The 16921-nt window shown below is 38.9% G+C and overlaps 1 protein-coding gene across 1 annotated transcript in view; it reads right to left on the bottom strand.

Annotated features, from left to right (window-relative positions):
- LOC128690275 (LIM/homeobox protein Awh-like) overlaps positions 1 to 16921 on the bottom strand; it is a 42801-nt gene that overhangs the window by 25206 nt on the left and 674 nt on the right. The window contains exons 2-3 of the mRNA XM_053778879.2: positions 13370 to 14380; positions 12898 to 13079 (exon numbers count right to left, since the gene is read on the bottom strand). Of these exons, the coding sequence (XP_053634854.2) occupies positions 12898 to 13079; positions 13370 to 13636 (449 nt within the window). The 5' untranslated portion in view covers positions 13637 to 14380. The remainder of the gene's footprint in view (positions 1 to 12897; positions 13080 to 13369; positions 14381 to 16921) is intronic.

The raw sequence follows: 16921 nt of genomic DNA, 5'->3' as shown, positions 1-16921 counted from the left end.
TATTTTGTTGTTGGTCACACGTTCATTCTCGCCTGGCTGGCTCCTCCACCTTCTTGTCTTACCTCCATTCCCCCATCTCTCTCTCTCTCTCTCTCTCTCTCTCTCTCTCTCTCTCTCTCTCTCTCTCTCTCTCTCCCCCCCCCCTCCTGCTCTTCCCCTCTGCCAGGTCTCTTGGTCGGGTTAATCCAATAGTCGTCCCTCGCTCCCCTCTGCCCAGATGAACCTAACGAATCGCAACAGCTCACCAGATCTGGTTATCGATGACGAAGTGGAGACTTGCCTTCTGCTGAGGTGCTATAGCAGGTGTCCCTTAACCTGCTTGCCTGCCCACTGCTGGGGTGCTATAGCAGGTGTCCCTCAGCCTGCTTGCCTGCCCCCTGCTGAGGTGCTATAGCAGGTGTCCCTCAGCCTGCTTGCCCGCCCCCTGCTGAGGTGTTATAGCAGTTCTCCCTGAGCCTGCTTGCCTGCCCCCTGCTGGGGTGCTATAGCAGGTGTCCCTGAGCCTGCTTGCCTGCCCCCCTGCTTCCTTCTGGGATATTATAGACAGTGTAATTTGATAATGTACTTTCATATATATATATATACACACACACACACACATATATACGCTTGCTGATAACATGTTCATTTTTCCACTATAATCCACCTTGTCCATAATTACTATCGCATTTGCTTTGTTTGGTAAGGTAACTCCAGGATCTTCCCTTAATTCATGATATAACTTAAATCTTTGAGGACATTATGTTACAGAAGTCTGAACTTTGTTCAGACTTCTGTAACATAAATGAGCATGCTATTAAAAGACGGGGGAACTTACGTACCTCACAGTTCCTCAAAAATGCAAATTCCTACATTCCTATGTATAAATACGTTCACTGTAGGAAGACATATTTCATAAATGCTCATCATGTATATAAATAACTATGAAGAAAGTGAAGACAAGTTGATAAGTGAAAACTTGTGGCTGAGAAAATGATTTTATTAGTTCGTCGTTGTCTTGCAACTTCGTAATTCTTTATTGAATCTGTGTACTGATTATCCCTAATCCAATGATACAACAAAGGCAATTTTTGACGTGAAAACTTTCACAAAGTATTTTGATACGTGAAGCATATTGTGCTTGTATGTACTAGCTGATTTGTTTGTGGGGGGAGGGGGGGGGGTCGATTCCTGGCTTCGGGCCCCGACTTTATCTTCATCGACCGGCATTACTGGTTCCTGGCTGCATAAACCCCTCAAGATCTGCTCATGAAACAGAACACAAAGTTTATTTTTCCGCTTCCACATCAAGTTCATTACACTTTCCTATTACCCTCAGACTGAGCAAGTTCTTCCTGACATTCTTGTGACTGTTGTTTTTTGTTAACTTTCTCTGTCCTCTTGTACCTGATCCACACACTGTTTTCAGTTCCTTGAAGTATTTTATACGTCGTAACCATGTCTCTCCTTGACCTCTTTTCCAAGGTCATAGAGTGAAGTTACTCTGATTGCAAACCTATGCATCTTTCAGGTATCTGACCATGCTTAATTGGGTGTAGACTCCAATATGCCGTTGCATATTCCAAGATGAGCTTGGCTAACGTTGTTTACAGTCTCTGACGATTCATTGGTGAGGTTGCTATTGAGATTTGCTAGTCTCGCATAAGCTGCTCAGATCAGTTTATGCGCTCTTTTGGCAGTATGTTCATTCCTAATTGCTTTTCTTTCGTCCATACTTGTAGTGTCTTGCATCCGTCTGTATTCCATCTTCCAGCTTCCCTCTGCTTCATCAAATTTCGTGATCTTGATTTTGTTTGAACTCCAGCAGCCACTCGCTTGACCACCGCTGTAACATATCTAAATATCGCTGGAGACTTCACGTTGAATATTAAATCTTGTGTTGCTGATTAATCCCCTACCTTGCATTCTTGTGTTGCTGATTGAGCCTTTACCATGCATTATTGTGTTGCTGATTGAGCATTGCCTTGCATTCTTATGTTGCTTACCTGGCATGCTTGTGGTTTCTCTCCCATGTTGGCTCATGTAGGTTTCTCTTTATAGACCCACTAACTTTGCTTTCCAGGTTTTCGGTCCTCATTTAAGCCGAATGCTGTTTTAAAATTTTCGTTGAGGAATCACTGTCCAGCACCTTATTTAAACTCCAATCAAATTAATGTGCAGGACATTGAAAGACTTAGCAGAAACTCGTGAGATCTTTAAATTCTGAGAAGACTTAAGATCTGCTATGAGTAGATTAAGTTCTTAACATCTGCTGTAAGTAACTTTGAGAGGAACTTTATATATTTATTTATTTTATTTCGAGGAGTTCAGGGATTCGAACTAGGATAAGGCAGTTACTAGCCTGTCATTCTAGGGATCTTGTTGTGGAGATTTCAATAAGGAATTCTCAAACCAGAGACGTGTTGTACACTTGTTAGGTAGAGGCCATTGTCTATCAGATTATACAGGGAAATGTTTTTGCTGACACAATCAGTAGCAGAATCTACTTTTTGTCCCAGCCTCAGTCAATGACCCCGGAAAAATTCAGTAAACTGCCCCTCACCTTTTTCTAGGAGTGTGGGTGATCGAAGAGGACAAAATAGGCCAGGAGCCGAGATTCGAACCCAGCAATAAGGACTAGGTTAGGAGACGTAAGAGACCCAAACAGACACAGCACACGACTACAATTTGTATGTGGTATCAGCACAACAACACAATTGAATATTTTCCTCTTGTTAACCTTTTTGTTTCTTACTAACGTCATTTGCCAGACCCGACCTCTCGCCACCACCACACTCCTCTCGTCTTTTTTTTTCCCAAAACATTTCGTTCAGTTCTCAGAAAATGCAGCGAAAGCTTAAATCATATACTGGGGCAGAATTCTTGAGTAGCTTTTGATGTACATATAGTGTGTGTGTGTTAGAATATATATATATATATATATATATATATATATATATATATATATATATATATATATATATATATATATATATGCGCAATAAGATCACAGTAAACAGGTGATTTTAAGAGTAGTGAAATTCCAAGCGCTTTCGTGACTACTCGCATAGTTCCTTGACAATGTGAGTAGTCACGAAAGCGCTTGGAATTTCACTACTCTTTCACAGTGGTTGTTTTGCATATATATATATATATATATATATATATATATATATATATATATATATATATATATATATATATATATATATATATATATATATATATATATATATATATATATATATAATGTACACCTCATGTGCTGTATATGTCGTCTTTATATCAACAATGTATCTCTTAAATCTTTGTACCATATTATGTAATATATAACTTTTGGTAAAAAAGAATGAAAAGATGGGGTGGTAGGGGAAGTGGAATATTCAGACGGCTTCAGGAAGAAATCCAAATATTCTTCCTTGAAGCCTTTTTATCTACTTCTCCGAGGCTGTGGCTCAGTTTGCACGTGAGGTGGACCCACACAGACATATATATATATATATATATATATTTGGGTTTGACCACAGAAGTGAAAAATATGAAAAAGGTTGTAATAGTTGTGAGAACTGTAGTTAGTAAATCAATGCCTTGCTGGGGTTAGTGTGAGTGGGGTGTCCTGGAGGGTGAGGTGGGGAGGGAGGACGAGCGTTGAATTGTACCACCAAAATAAATCCCTGGAAAAGTTGAGATGAACAAGGGGAGCGAAACTGAGGGAAGGGAATGAAGGCAGTACGAGAGGAATACGGAAGAGGAAGATAACGAAGGATTAGAAGATTATGGAGATGCGAGGGTAGAAAGGGATGTAGGTAGAAGTAAAAGAGGATAAAACGATAGAATAATGGAGAGAGTGAAACACGCACGCACGCTCACAGCCAAATGCACACGAACGAGAGACCAACAGATCGACCTTCACGAAAAGGAAGAGCGTGAGTGTGAATAAATATGGAAGCTTTGGGGAGATAAAAAAAAAAAAGATGGGAATTCAGTGGAACCTAAAGAGAGAAGGGGAGAATAATTAGATAAATTGGAGGAGAAAAAGTAGAGAAAGAAAATAAAGAAATGTATACATTACAAAGATTGTGGGTATGTATATGTATGTACGTATATATATATATATATATATATATATATATATATATATATATATATATATATATATATATTATATATATATATATTACTGGTGTATTCACTTTTATAATGTATTTTGTTCTTATAATACAACAATGAACTCGAAGGAAAAATCTTGGTAATAACGTCTCATTTTTAAATACTTAAAAAATAGTATATTTACATTTTATCATAATGTGTGTGTGTGTACTCGCCTATTTGTGGTTGCAGGCGTTGAGACTTGGCTCCTGGCCCCGCCTCTTCACTGATTGCTACTAGATCCTCTGCTCCCTGAACTTTATCATACCTCATCTTAAAGCTATGTATGGTTCCTGTCTCTACTACCTCACTTGCTAAACTATTCCACTTCCTAACAACTATATGACTGAAGAAATACTTCCTAACATCCCTGTGACTCATCTGAGCCTTCAACTTCCAATTGTGGCCCCTTGTTTCTGTGTCCCCTCTCTGGAACCACCTGTCTCTGTCCACCTTATCTATTCCTCGCAGTATTTTGAATGTCGTTATCATGTCTCCCCTGACCCTCCTGTTCTCCAGTGTAGTCAGGCCGATTTCCTTTAACCTTTCTTCGTAGGACATTCCCCTTAGTTCTGGAACTAGCCTTGTCGCAGACCTTTGTACTTTCTCTCATTTCTTGACGTGCTTGATCAAGTGTGGGTTCCAAACAGGTGCTGCATACTCCAGTATGGGCCTGACGTACACAGTGTACAGTGTCTTGAACGATTCCTTACAAAGGTATCGGAACGCTATTCTCAGGTTTGCCAGGCCCCCATATGCTGCAGCAGTTATCTGGCTGATGTGTGCCTCCAGAGACGTGCTCGGTGTTATGGTCACCCCAAGATCTTTCTCCTTGAGTGAGGTTTGTAGTCTTTGGCCACCTAGCCTATACTCTATCTGCGGTCTTCTTTGCCCCTCCCCGATCTTCATGACTTTACATTTGGCAGGGTTAAATTCGAGGAGCCAGTTGCTGGACCACGCTTCCAGTCTGTCCAGGTCTCTTAGTAGTCCTGTCTGATTATCTGATTTAATTCTCATTAACTTCACATCATCCCTTCCATCATGTCATTCACATACCAAAAATACCAGTGGTCCTAGGACTGACCCCTATGGGACCCCGCTCGTCACAGGCGCCCATTGCGATACCTCATCAAGTACCATGACTCACTGTTGTCTCCCTGTCAGGCATTCTCTGATCCACTGGTGCCTTTCCTGCTATACGTGCCTGATCCTCTAGCTTCTGCACTAATCTCTTATGAGGAACTGTCGAAGGCCTTCTTGCAATCCAAGAATATGCAATCAACCCACCCCTCTCTCGTGTCTTCTGTTAGCTTGTCATTAAACTCCAGAAGGTTTGTGACACAGGCTTTGCTTTGGTTAGGTTTGATTGAGTGTGTGTGTGTGTGTGTGTGTGTGTGTGTGTGTGTGTGTGTGTGTGTGTGTGTGGTGTGTGTGTAATATATATATATATATATATATATATATATATATATATATATATATATATATATATATATATATATATATATATATATATATATATATATATATATATATATATATATATATATATGACACAATAGGCGGGGTCTACCTCTAGTGGCAGTGTGGTGACTCAGCCTCAGATAAATAAAATGATTTCAAGGGAAAAATAATTGCGATTTCTTCTTGAGGCTGTGTGAATATTTTCTATTCTTCCCATCCTGAAATTAAAGGTGTACACTAGACCACGGGGAAGGTGTGGCAAAGTCTATATGAGAGAGATGACCTAGGGATATTGCACACATTGAGGAACATCAATATTCCTCCCGTATATATAATTTTAATTCATGCTTGAAGAGCCTCGGTAATTTAATGAAGTGGAACTAGACTAGACTAGTTTATAAAGAAAATATATACAGAAATCGCTGCCTTAAATCGGCAATTATCATTTTGTGCAATACAGATGTATATAACACAAACCTTGTAACATTTAGAGAGTTTTAGCTAAACGGATCCTGGACTGACAAGACGGGGCAGTCAGTTGAAACCGTTGTGAGGAATACCTCTCCTTACCCATGTTTTCCTCACTATACTGGATAGACGAAGCTCCTCATACGCGAAACGTACCCTTTTAATGGTTTCCAAATCATAAACCTTTTGTGATATTTCCAGTGAAATGTTGAAAATTTTTGTTAGATGTGCATATAGTGCATCTGCTGCTGCTCTTAAAACACTTTTATATATTATCAGGTCCCAGAGGTTTTGTTTTATCCACCTCACTCGTCAAGTTCTTATACTTTACTCCGTGATGGGACTTTTCCAGTCATCATTGTGCTCCTTCCCCCCCATCCTTCTCATTCTCTTTTTCTCTTTCTCTCTGGATTCAGGGAGACGGGTAACATCAATAATTTCCTGGTAAGTGTAATTACCCGATTGTCCTTCACTTAATCCTTCCGTCTAGATCAAGAAAGAAGGGGGTTGAGGGGAAGGGACTTAAGTGATGGGGTGAGGGGGGTGAAATAGAGGAAGAGAAACCATAAATGAATAAAGATAGGGGGGGGGAATAAGAAATTAAGAGGAATATGAAAGCAATAGAAGCAGGGTATATGGAAGTATATAAGTGAACCGAAGTGAAAGTAGAGCAGCACAGGTGTTAGTGTCACAGGGAGATAATGGAAGTATGTGGTAGTAACTAATAACCGAAGATTTTAAGTTCTATTTCGATATGTTCCAAAAAACTGAGCTATTGTCCAGCTATCAGTAGTGCTGCTGCTGCTGTTCAATAAATGAACTCGTTTAAAATTAAGTCCTTTCTAAAAATTTATATGTTTAAAAATGTTTTTCATTTATGTTAGTGATAATTAATTTTGTACCAAAAGAACCTTAGAAAACTTAACTAACCTTATAACAAGCGCAATTTAATATAGCCTAATCCAACTAAATATATTTTAGATAAGTTTACAATAATTTAATAAACAAACACAATGAGATACATGTTTTTTTACGTTCAGAATGAATTTTGCGAAATTATTGCATACGCAAATTTTCGCTTGTCTTGTACGGCAAGAAGAGCGTTGCTATTTAAGCCAAAATCGCAAGTTTTACCTATATGGCACAACATTATATATATATATATATATATATATATATATTATATATATATATATATATATATATATATATATATATATATATATATATATATATATATATATATATATATATATATATATATATATATATTATATATATATATATATATATATATATATATATATATATATATATATATATATATATATATATATATATATATATATATTATATATATATATATATATATATATCATGCAAAACAACCACGGGGGGAGTATAATAATAGCTCTAGGCCTTTCGTGTTGCAATCAACACATCAGGAGCTTGCAAAATTGCAGAAAAGAGGAGGATGTCCAAACAAGTACGTTCCCAGAGGACCGTCTTCACTGGAGTGAGGGAGGCAGAGGAGGGTACAGGGAGTGCCCCCAGGCACAACAGTGCCCCCAGGCACAACAGTGCTCACAGCCAGAAGGATGAATATTATAGCATTAGAATCATCCCACAAGCATTGATATTGTAATAGCATGAACGAAATTAACGTGGCAATAATAAAAAAAGCGATCATATTCCGCTACGACATCAATAACTTTACACACACACACATATATTGTGAGTGATATAGAAGTCTCTGGCAATTATAGGGTAGCCTTCCAAGGGACAACGTGTCTAATTAAATTGACGAGAAAACGTAACATTTAGATTGGAGACTTCTAAAAATTATGTAAAGGAAACGGGGCTCATTAAAATACTTATTTAAAGGGGGAGGCATCTGCAATAACAAGAAAGACGGCCACAGATATTCAACCCACATAATTCTGAGGCAAACTCTGGCTCAACCTTCAGAAACTGCAGGAAAAATAGGCCCTAATTCTTCGGTGTGGCACTACACTTCAGACAATCTATTGCATTCATATTAGAGCCCAGTTTTAAACTGTGTACTATTCCCTCCACTAAAAACGCATCTAATTTGAACAACCCGCCACTGATATTGTATAATGACTGCCTGTCATGTTTAATAATTGCCGATTCTACAATATTCCTTTCAAGCCAGAAGGAACAAGGGAAGATTACTCTTTCTTCCCACCAATTTGCCGGTTATTAAAAGCTCTAATATGGTTGAAAATCACACGTTCGACTCCTGTGCTGTACGTATCGAATAACAGTGCTGGGACATTCTCACCTCCAATATATCACTCTCAATATATATCACTCACAGTATATTTGTGTAAAGTTATTGATGTCATAGCGGAAAATGATCGATTTTTTTTTTATTTTTGCCACGTCAATTTCGTTCAGGCTGTTACAATATCAATGCTTGTAGAATTTTTCTAATGCTATAATATTCATCCTTTTGACTGTGGGCACTGTTGTGCCTGGGGGCACTGTTGTGCCTGGGGGCACTGTTGTGCCTGGGGGCACTGTTGTGCCTGGGGGCACTCCCTGTACCCTCCTCTGCCTCCCTCACTCCAGTGAAGACGGTCCTCTGCGAACTTACTTGTTTGGACATCCTCCTCTTTTCTGCAATTTTGCAAGCTCCTGATGTGTTGATTGCAACACGAAAGGTTTAGAGCTATCATTCTACTCCCCCCGTGGTTGTTTTGCATCCTGTATAGCTTGGTTTGCGATATTTGCATTATATATATATATATATATATATATATATATATATATATATATATATATATATATGCAAAACAACCACTCTGAAAGAATAGAATAGTCACGAAAGCGCTTGGAATTTCTCTATTCTTTCAGAGTGGTTGTTTTGCATATTCTGAAATCACCTGTTTACTGTGATCTTATTGCATATATATATATATATATATATATATATATATATATATATATATATATATATATATATATATATATATATATATATATATATATATATATATTATTTTTTTCCAACAAGTCGGCCGTCTCCCACCGAGGCAGGGTGACCCAAAAAAGAAAGAAAATACCCAAAAAGAAAATACTTTCATCATCATTCAACACTTTCACCACACTCACACATTATCACTGCTTTTGCAGAGGTGCTCAGAATACAACAGTTTAGAAGCATACACATATAAAGATACACAACATACCCCTCCAAACTGCCAATATCCCAAACCCCTCCTTCAAAGTGCAGGCATTGTACTTCCCATTTCCAGGACTCAAGTCCGACTATATGAAAATAACCGGTTTCCCTGAATCCCTTCACTAAATATTACCCTGCTCACACTCCAACAGATCGTCAGGTCCCAAGTATCATTCGTCTCCATTCACTCCTATCTAACACGCTCATGCACGCTTGCTGGAAGTCCAAGCCCCTCGCCCACAAAACCTCCTTTACCCCCTCTTTCCAACCCTTTCGAGGACGACCCCTACCCCTCCTTCCTTCCTCTACAGATTTATGTGCTTTCCATGTCATTCTACTTCGATCCATTCTCTCTAAATGACCAAACCACCTCAACAACCCCTCTTCTGCCCTCTGACTAATGCTTTTATTAGCTCCACACCTTCTCCTAATTTCGACACTCCGAATTTTCTGCATAATATTTACACCACACATTGCCCTTAGACAGGACATCTCCACTGCCTCCAACCGTCTCCTCGCTGCTGCATTTACCACCCAAGCTTCACATCCATATAAGAGTGTTGGTACTACTATACCTTCATACATTCCCTTCTTTGCCTCCATAGATAACGTTTTTTGACTCCACATATACCTCAACGCACCACTCACCTTTTTTCCCTCATCAATTCTATGATTAACCTCATCCTTCATAAATCCATCCGCCGACACGTCAACTCCCAAGTATCTGTAAACATTCACTTCTTCCATACTCCTCCTCCCCAATTTGATATCCAATTTTTCTTTATCTAAATCATTTGATACCCTCATCACATTACTCTTTTCTATGTTCACTTTCAACTTTCTACCTTTACACACATTCTCAAACTCATCTACTAACCTTTGCAATTTTTCTTTAGAATCTCCCATAAGCACAGTATCATCAGCAAAAAGTAACTGTGTCGATTCCCATTTTGAATTTGATTCCCCATAATTTAATCCCACCTCTCTCCCGAACACCCAAGCATTTACTTCTTTTACAACCCCATCTATAAATATATTAAACAACCATGGTGACATTACACATCCCTGTCTAAGACCTACTTTTACCGGGAAGTATTCTCCCTCTCTTCTACACACCCTAACCTGAGCCTCACTATCCTCATAAAAGCTCTTTTCAGCATTTAGTAACTTACCACCTATTCCATATACTTGCAACATCTGCCACATTGCTCCTCTATCCACTCTATCATATGCCTTTTCTAAATCCATAAATGCAATAAAAACTTCCCTACCTTTATCTAAATACTGTTCACATATATGCTTCAATGTAAACACTTGATCTACACATCCCCTACCCACTCTGAAGCCTCCTTGCTCATCCGCAATCCTACATTCTGTCTTACCTCTAATTCTTTCAATTATAACCCTACCGTATACTTTTCCTGGTATACTCAGTAAACTTATTCCTCTATAATTTTTACAGTCTCTTTTGTCCCCTTTCCCTTTATATAAAGGGACTATACATGCTCTCCGCCAATCCCTAGGTACCTTCCCCTCTTTCATACATTTATTAAACAAAAGTACCAACCACTCCAACACTATATCCCCCCCTGCTTTTAACATTTCTGTCATGGTCCCATCAGTTCCAGCTGCTTTACCCCCTTTCATTCTACGTAATGCCTCACGTACCTCCACCACACTTACATTCTGCTCTTCTTCACTCCTAAAAGATGGTATACCTCCCTGGCCAGTGCATGAAATTACCGCCTCCCTTTCTTCCTCAACATTTAAAAGTTCCTCAAAATATTCTCGCCATCTACCTAATACCTCCCTCTCCCCATCTACTAACTCCCCTACTCTGTTTTTAACTGACAAATCCATACTTTCCCTAGGCTTTCTTAACTTGTTTAACTCACTCCAAATTTTTTTCTTATTTTCATTAAAATTTCTTGACAGTGCCTCTCCCACTCTACCATCTGCTCTCCTTTTGTACTCTCTCACCACTCTCTTCACCTTTCTTTTACTCTCCATATACTCTGCTCTTTTTATAACACTTCTGCTTTGTAAAAACCTCTCGTAAGCTACCTTTTTCTCTTTTATCACACCCTTTACGTCATCATTCCACCAATCACTCCTCTTTCCTCCTGCCCCCACCCTCCTATAACCACAAACTTCTGCCCCACATTCTAATACTGCATTTTTAAAACTATTCCAACCCTCTTCAACCCCCCCACTACTCATCTTTGCACTAGCCCACCTTTCTGCCAATAGTCGCTTATATCTCGCCCGAACTTCCTCCTCCCTTAGTTTATACACTTTCACCTCCCTCTTACTTGTTGTTGCCACCTTCCTCTTTTGCCATCTACCTCTTACTCTAACTGTAGCTACAACTAAATAATATATATATACATATATAATATATATATATACATATATAATATATATATATATATACATATATAATGTAGTGGCGAATATGTAAAACTGGTCATTTAGCAAGAACTCATTTAAAATTAAGTCCTTTCTAAAATTTTCTCTTATACGTTTAAAGATATATTTTTTTCATTAATGCTAATGTAAAAAATTTAAATTTTGCTCCAAAAGAATCTTAGAAAACTTACCTAACCTTATTGTAACAAGAACAATTTATTTTAGCCTAACGCAACTAAATATAATTTAGATTTGTTTACAATAATTTTATACTAAACAAACAGTGAAATATATTTTTTTCTTTAGGTTCAGATTGATTTTGGCGAAATTATTGCATACACAAATTTTCACTTGTCCTATATGGCAAGATGAGCGTTGCTATTTAAGCCAAGATCGCAAGTTCTGCCTATTCGGCACTACATATACATTATATATATATATATATATATATATATATATATATATATATATATATATATATATATATATATATATATATATATATATATATATATGTATATATGTATATATATATATATATATGTATATATATATATATATATATATATATATATATATATATATATATATATTATACAAACTTTGTCTCTACGTCCACAGCAGGACTCGAACCTGCTAACTCTGTATCAGAGTTCACAGTGTTTACCACGAGACTAGACCCGCGAAAAGTATGGGCGCTTAGCCGAAGCTAAGCGATGTTTCCCCATACCCCCGGGCACATATCCCCTGGCACCAAGCTCGTTTTGAAAGTTATTTCATCGAATCCTGCCACATGCAGTGGACAACGAAAGAGATTTGAAATGCTTAACAATTCGCAAACAGGCGAAATTATTTACAAACATTGTCTCTACGTCCACAGCAGGACTCGAACCTGCAAACTCTGCTGTGGACGTAGAGACAATGTTTGTAAATAATTTCGCCTGTTTGCGAATTGTTAAGCGCATATATATATATATATATATATATATATATATATATATATATATATATATATATATATATTTATTATAGTAAGTGCCTACTTGTGAAATTCACTCCTTCTGTAGCAGACACCTAACAAGACGACTCGCCTTGTTTAATGGACTACTGGTATATTAAACAGGTCACTACACTCTCCTGGTGATGTAGTCTCTTGTAGTAGACGCGATATTAGCGGATGAAGCAATATGGCTGACGGTCTAGAACCAGCTGACACTCACCTGGTGTAGTCTGTCTTGCAGTAGACGTTGTGTTCACGTATAAAGCAAGATGGCTGACGGTCTAGAGCCAGCTGACAGACGCAACATCTGAGACAAGTTTGGTGCCAGGAGCGAGAGTTGACCCTCAGGAGGAAGCGGTCAGCGATGACGTCGTGGCACCCTTGGCACACCTCCCCGCAACCCTGCAGTGTCTCACACATTAGTACATAGGACGAGAGAAGCACTGCAATAGGCCTAATGGCCTAGCTTAGACAATACATAAAATTAAGATAGAAACGTATATATTTTGCATTTTGTATTTAGATACCCAACAATAATAAAAATTCTTCAAGGGAAAGGTCAGGTTTTGTTATTCAGTATCTTTGAAAGTTTTTATATGCCACAACTTGAAGCCTAAACACTTTTAAAACCCTCTAGCCACTACAGTACTTTGTTACAGAATGTCCAACAGTGTCAGGCAGGTAAGGCTTACCTTGGTGTCCCCAGAGAGTGTCTTCTCTGGGAACTTGTGTTCCTGCTGCTGCTGGGTTTCAATGAGGCTAGCTTGGGGCTCCGTGTGCCGTCTGGCCTCTGCCGTGGCGTTGGCTTGGCTGGGGTGGTGAAGGCGGGCCTCTGCAGATGGGTTGGCCTCGCTGGGGTTATGACTTGGGTCTGGGGGACTGAAGGCGGGGCGGAGGGGGTCGTCTTCGGCCATGACACCGTCAGACCCGCAAGATACAGTGACAGCATCCACGATCATGGCCGCCACCCACCCTAGTGTTGTGGCTTGTGGAAACTCACCCACTCGCCTGAGTGGTGCGCTACAACCTTATTCAGATTCCCTTTTTTGTATACTGGTTGCTTTACTGGGCTACTTTTATTTGTCATTTATATTCGCAGTTATTGTACGTGTTATGGTAATATATGTAAATATATTTATAATTCGTTAATAATTGCGTTTTATTGTTATCTAGCATGAGTTTACTTGTTAATGTAGTCAGTCACCTTAACTGAATGTAGTTAAACCATTGACTGTGGTCATATTAACATTGCCTGGGTCGCTTCATTCAACGTCTCTAATGGTTACTCTAAATTCACTTGTATTAACGTCATTGATCAGTCACGCGTGTTCTTAAAAATACACTTGTAGTTCACGTTTATTTAGTTTCATACTGTAATTATGTATCTTGTATTTTCCATTAGAAGTTCTATGTAGAAAGTTAAGACATTCATCTTTTATATGTTATTGTTATTAGTGTTTATAACGTGATATTCTTTGTTTCAATATATAATAACTTTTTTACTGTCAAAAACATTTCTTCAATATATTTGAAACTTTGTTTTGTGTGCACATTTTCATTGACGATGATCTTGGAGTGTTTAGTGTAATAGGTTGGTGTGTTGGTGTACAGAAGAGTTATGGTGTGTCAAGGTGTACCCACCTTGGCTCCTTTCCACGTACTCTGCCGCAGCCAACTCGCCTCACCTCCAACTTTTGTTGAATCTATCAAGGAAACAAATCAATAGTTACATCGTTTCTTTTTAAGGGAGGTGAATATATTTTTTTTTCAATGGTGTACTGGCAAATTAAATTAAGAGAAATAGCAATAGAGATGGTGGCAAATATTTACAGCGCAGAGTCTAAAGCCGTCTGGCCTCTGGCATCGTTCTGTGCAACAGAAAAAAATTAACTGCATGTAATATCCTACACTTAGGAAGTGGATATATGTATGTGCATACTTACCGTTTTGTTTTTGCTGGGGTTGAGCCTTGGCTTCTGTCCCCCATCTCTAACTTCGTTGACCAACATTGCTGGTTTCTGGCCTCTTAACCTCCCTGTCATACTTACCAGGTACTCTTAAAACCGTGAATGGCGTTGCCTCCACAATTTCCCCGTTCAATTCATTTTAATTTTCTATTACCCTGAGACGGTAACTATTTTCTTAAAAATTTGTAATTTTTCTTTCATTTGTGTTCTCTTGTTTTTGATCCATGCATTTAACATCCTTTCCTTGTCCATCCTGTCAGTCCTGTTTTGTCATAATCATGTCTCTCATAGTTTGGTCATCTGTAGTCGTCAGATTCAGTCATTTCAATTTCTCAGTACCTGTTATGGTTGCAAACCTTGGGACCTTGTCAAACTTGTAAACGTGATTGATCAAGATGGGTCTGACGTACGTTGTGTATAGGGTCATAAGGATCCTTTATTAAGGTTCCTAAAGGCTGTAGAGGTTCACTAACCTCGCACTGGGTGTTGAAGGTCGCTGTCTTCTGGCGATATGTTCAGTGTGAGGTTCATTCCTAATTCTTTTGTTGTTGTTGATGTTTCTTGTTTCACTACACCCAGCTTGTACTCCATCTCTGGTCTCTTCTCCACTCTTTCGAATTGTAAGGTCTTGTACTAATTGGACTGAACTCCAGCAGCCACTTGTTTTACCATCCTTGCAACATGTCTGAGATCCGTGGTAAACTTTAATTGATATGTTTCAGACCCTTGGTAAAGCCAATATCGCTTGAACTAGGTTTAAATGTTAAGCGACTGTAAATTAATAAATAAAAATGGACGGGAGGCTCGAACTGTGGCCGTGGCGGTGGCTGTGGTGGCGGTGGCTGTTGTGGCCGTGGTGACGGTGGCGGCGGTGACGGTGGCGACAGCGGTGGTGACGGCGGCGGCAGCGGTGGTGACGGCGGCGGCGGCAGGTCCAACACTTTACCGCTGAGCTACACAGGTAATTCTGAGAATTCGTTTATATTCTGGCCACCATTGATGGTATTTTTACATTTTTTGGCATCATGGCCACCATCAGGTTATTGTGGGCACTTTGTTTACATCTGGGGCACGATAATAAACTTTTGTTTACCTCTTAACATTATAGGCAGAACAAAAAGGCTCCCTCACCTTTCACGTTGTGACTTATAAAAGATCTAAGTCGGACCGAAACGTCTTCATAAGCTTCTCTCTCCTCGGTGCGGGTTATTTGTGTATTACAAACACTTAATCTTAGTTTGTCAACTGTAAGAGGAGTTGGTAACATTGTATTTACATACGAAATTGATCAACTTTTCCGTCCTCATCATCGTCTTCGTCATAAGTTGTTTAGTATTGTGTAGTTTATCATCTGGGGAAATACTGTGGTCAGGTGCTGCCATTAAGGAACACTGTTTCCACTTTTACAATATATAAATTATTTTTCTACAGTGTATGTCACGACATTTAGAATGATAGGGAATGTTACCTGAAACAGCTGGGATGACTAACACGAGTTTCCACGAAGTTACCGTAAACTGAATCTAAAACAATTAGTGTTTCCAGTAAGTCTCACTGTCAAAAAAAATATTACCATGAACATACAGGGGTTATGCAGCACCTGGGAGATGTGGGGGTAGTCGGGTTTGCTCCAAGGAATAGGAGGAGAGCATTGATTTCTTAAATGAAAAATCCTTCACCAAGATACTGATGTGTTGCCTGGGTGAGGGTGGTATTGTGGTCTTGTTACTGTGGTTGTTCCAGCAGCAACACACTAGTTAACTCAGCCACACACACCATGGTAACACACTAACTCAGCAACGCACTAAATGGTTACACTGGTTAACTCAGCAACACACACCATGATAACACACTGGTTAACTCAGCAACACACACCATGGTAACACACTAGTTAACTCACCAACACACACCATAGTAACACTTAACTCAACACACACCATGGTAACAAACTGGTTAACTCACCAACACACACCATGGTAACGCTAGTTAACTCACCAACACACACCATGGTAACACACTGGTTAACTCAGCAACACACACCATGGTAACACACTGGTTAACTCAGCAACACACACCATGGTAACACACTGGTTAACTCAGCAACACACACATGGTAACACAGTTAACTCGCCAACACACACTATGGTAACACACTGGTTAACTCGCCAACACACACCATGGTAACACTGGTTAACTCAATAACACACACAACGGTAACACACACAATGAGCGACCGTCTGAGAGATCATTACCAGTTATAATAGTTACTTTTCACTG

This window comes from Cherax quadricarinatus, unplaced genomic scaffold (genome assembly GCF_038502225.1).
Source record: "Cherax quadricarinatus isolate ZL_2023a unplaced genomic scaffold, ASM3850222v1 Contig2148, whole genome shotgun sequence".
NCBI classification, from domain to species: domain Eukaryota; kingdom Metazoa; phylum Arthropoda; class Malacostraca; order Decapoda; family Parastacidae; genus Cherax; species Cherax quadricarinatus.
Note: the sequence above shows the minus strand (reverse complement) of the source record. Positions and strands in the feature narration are given on the sequence as shown.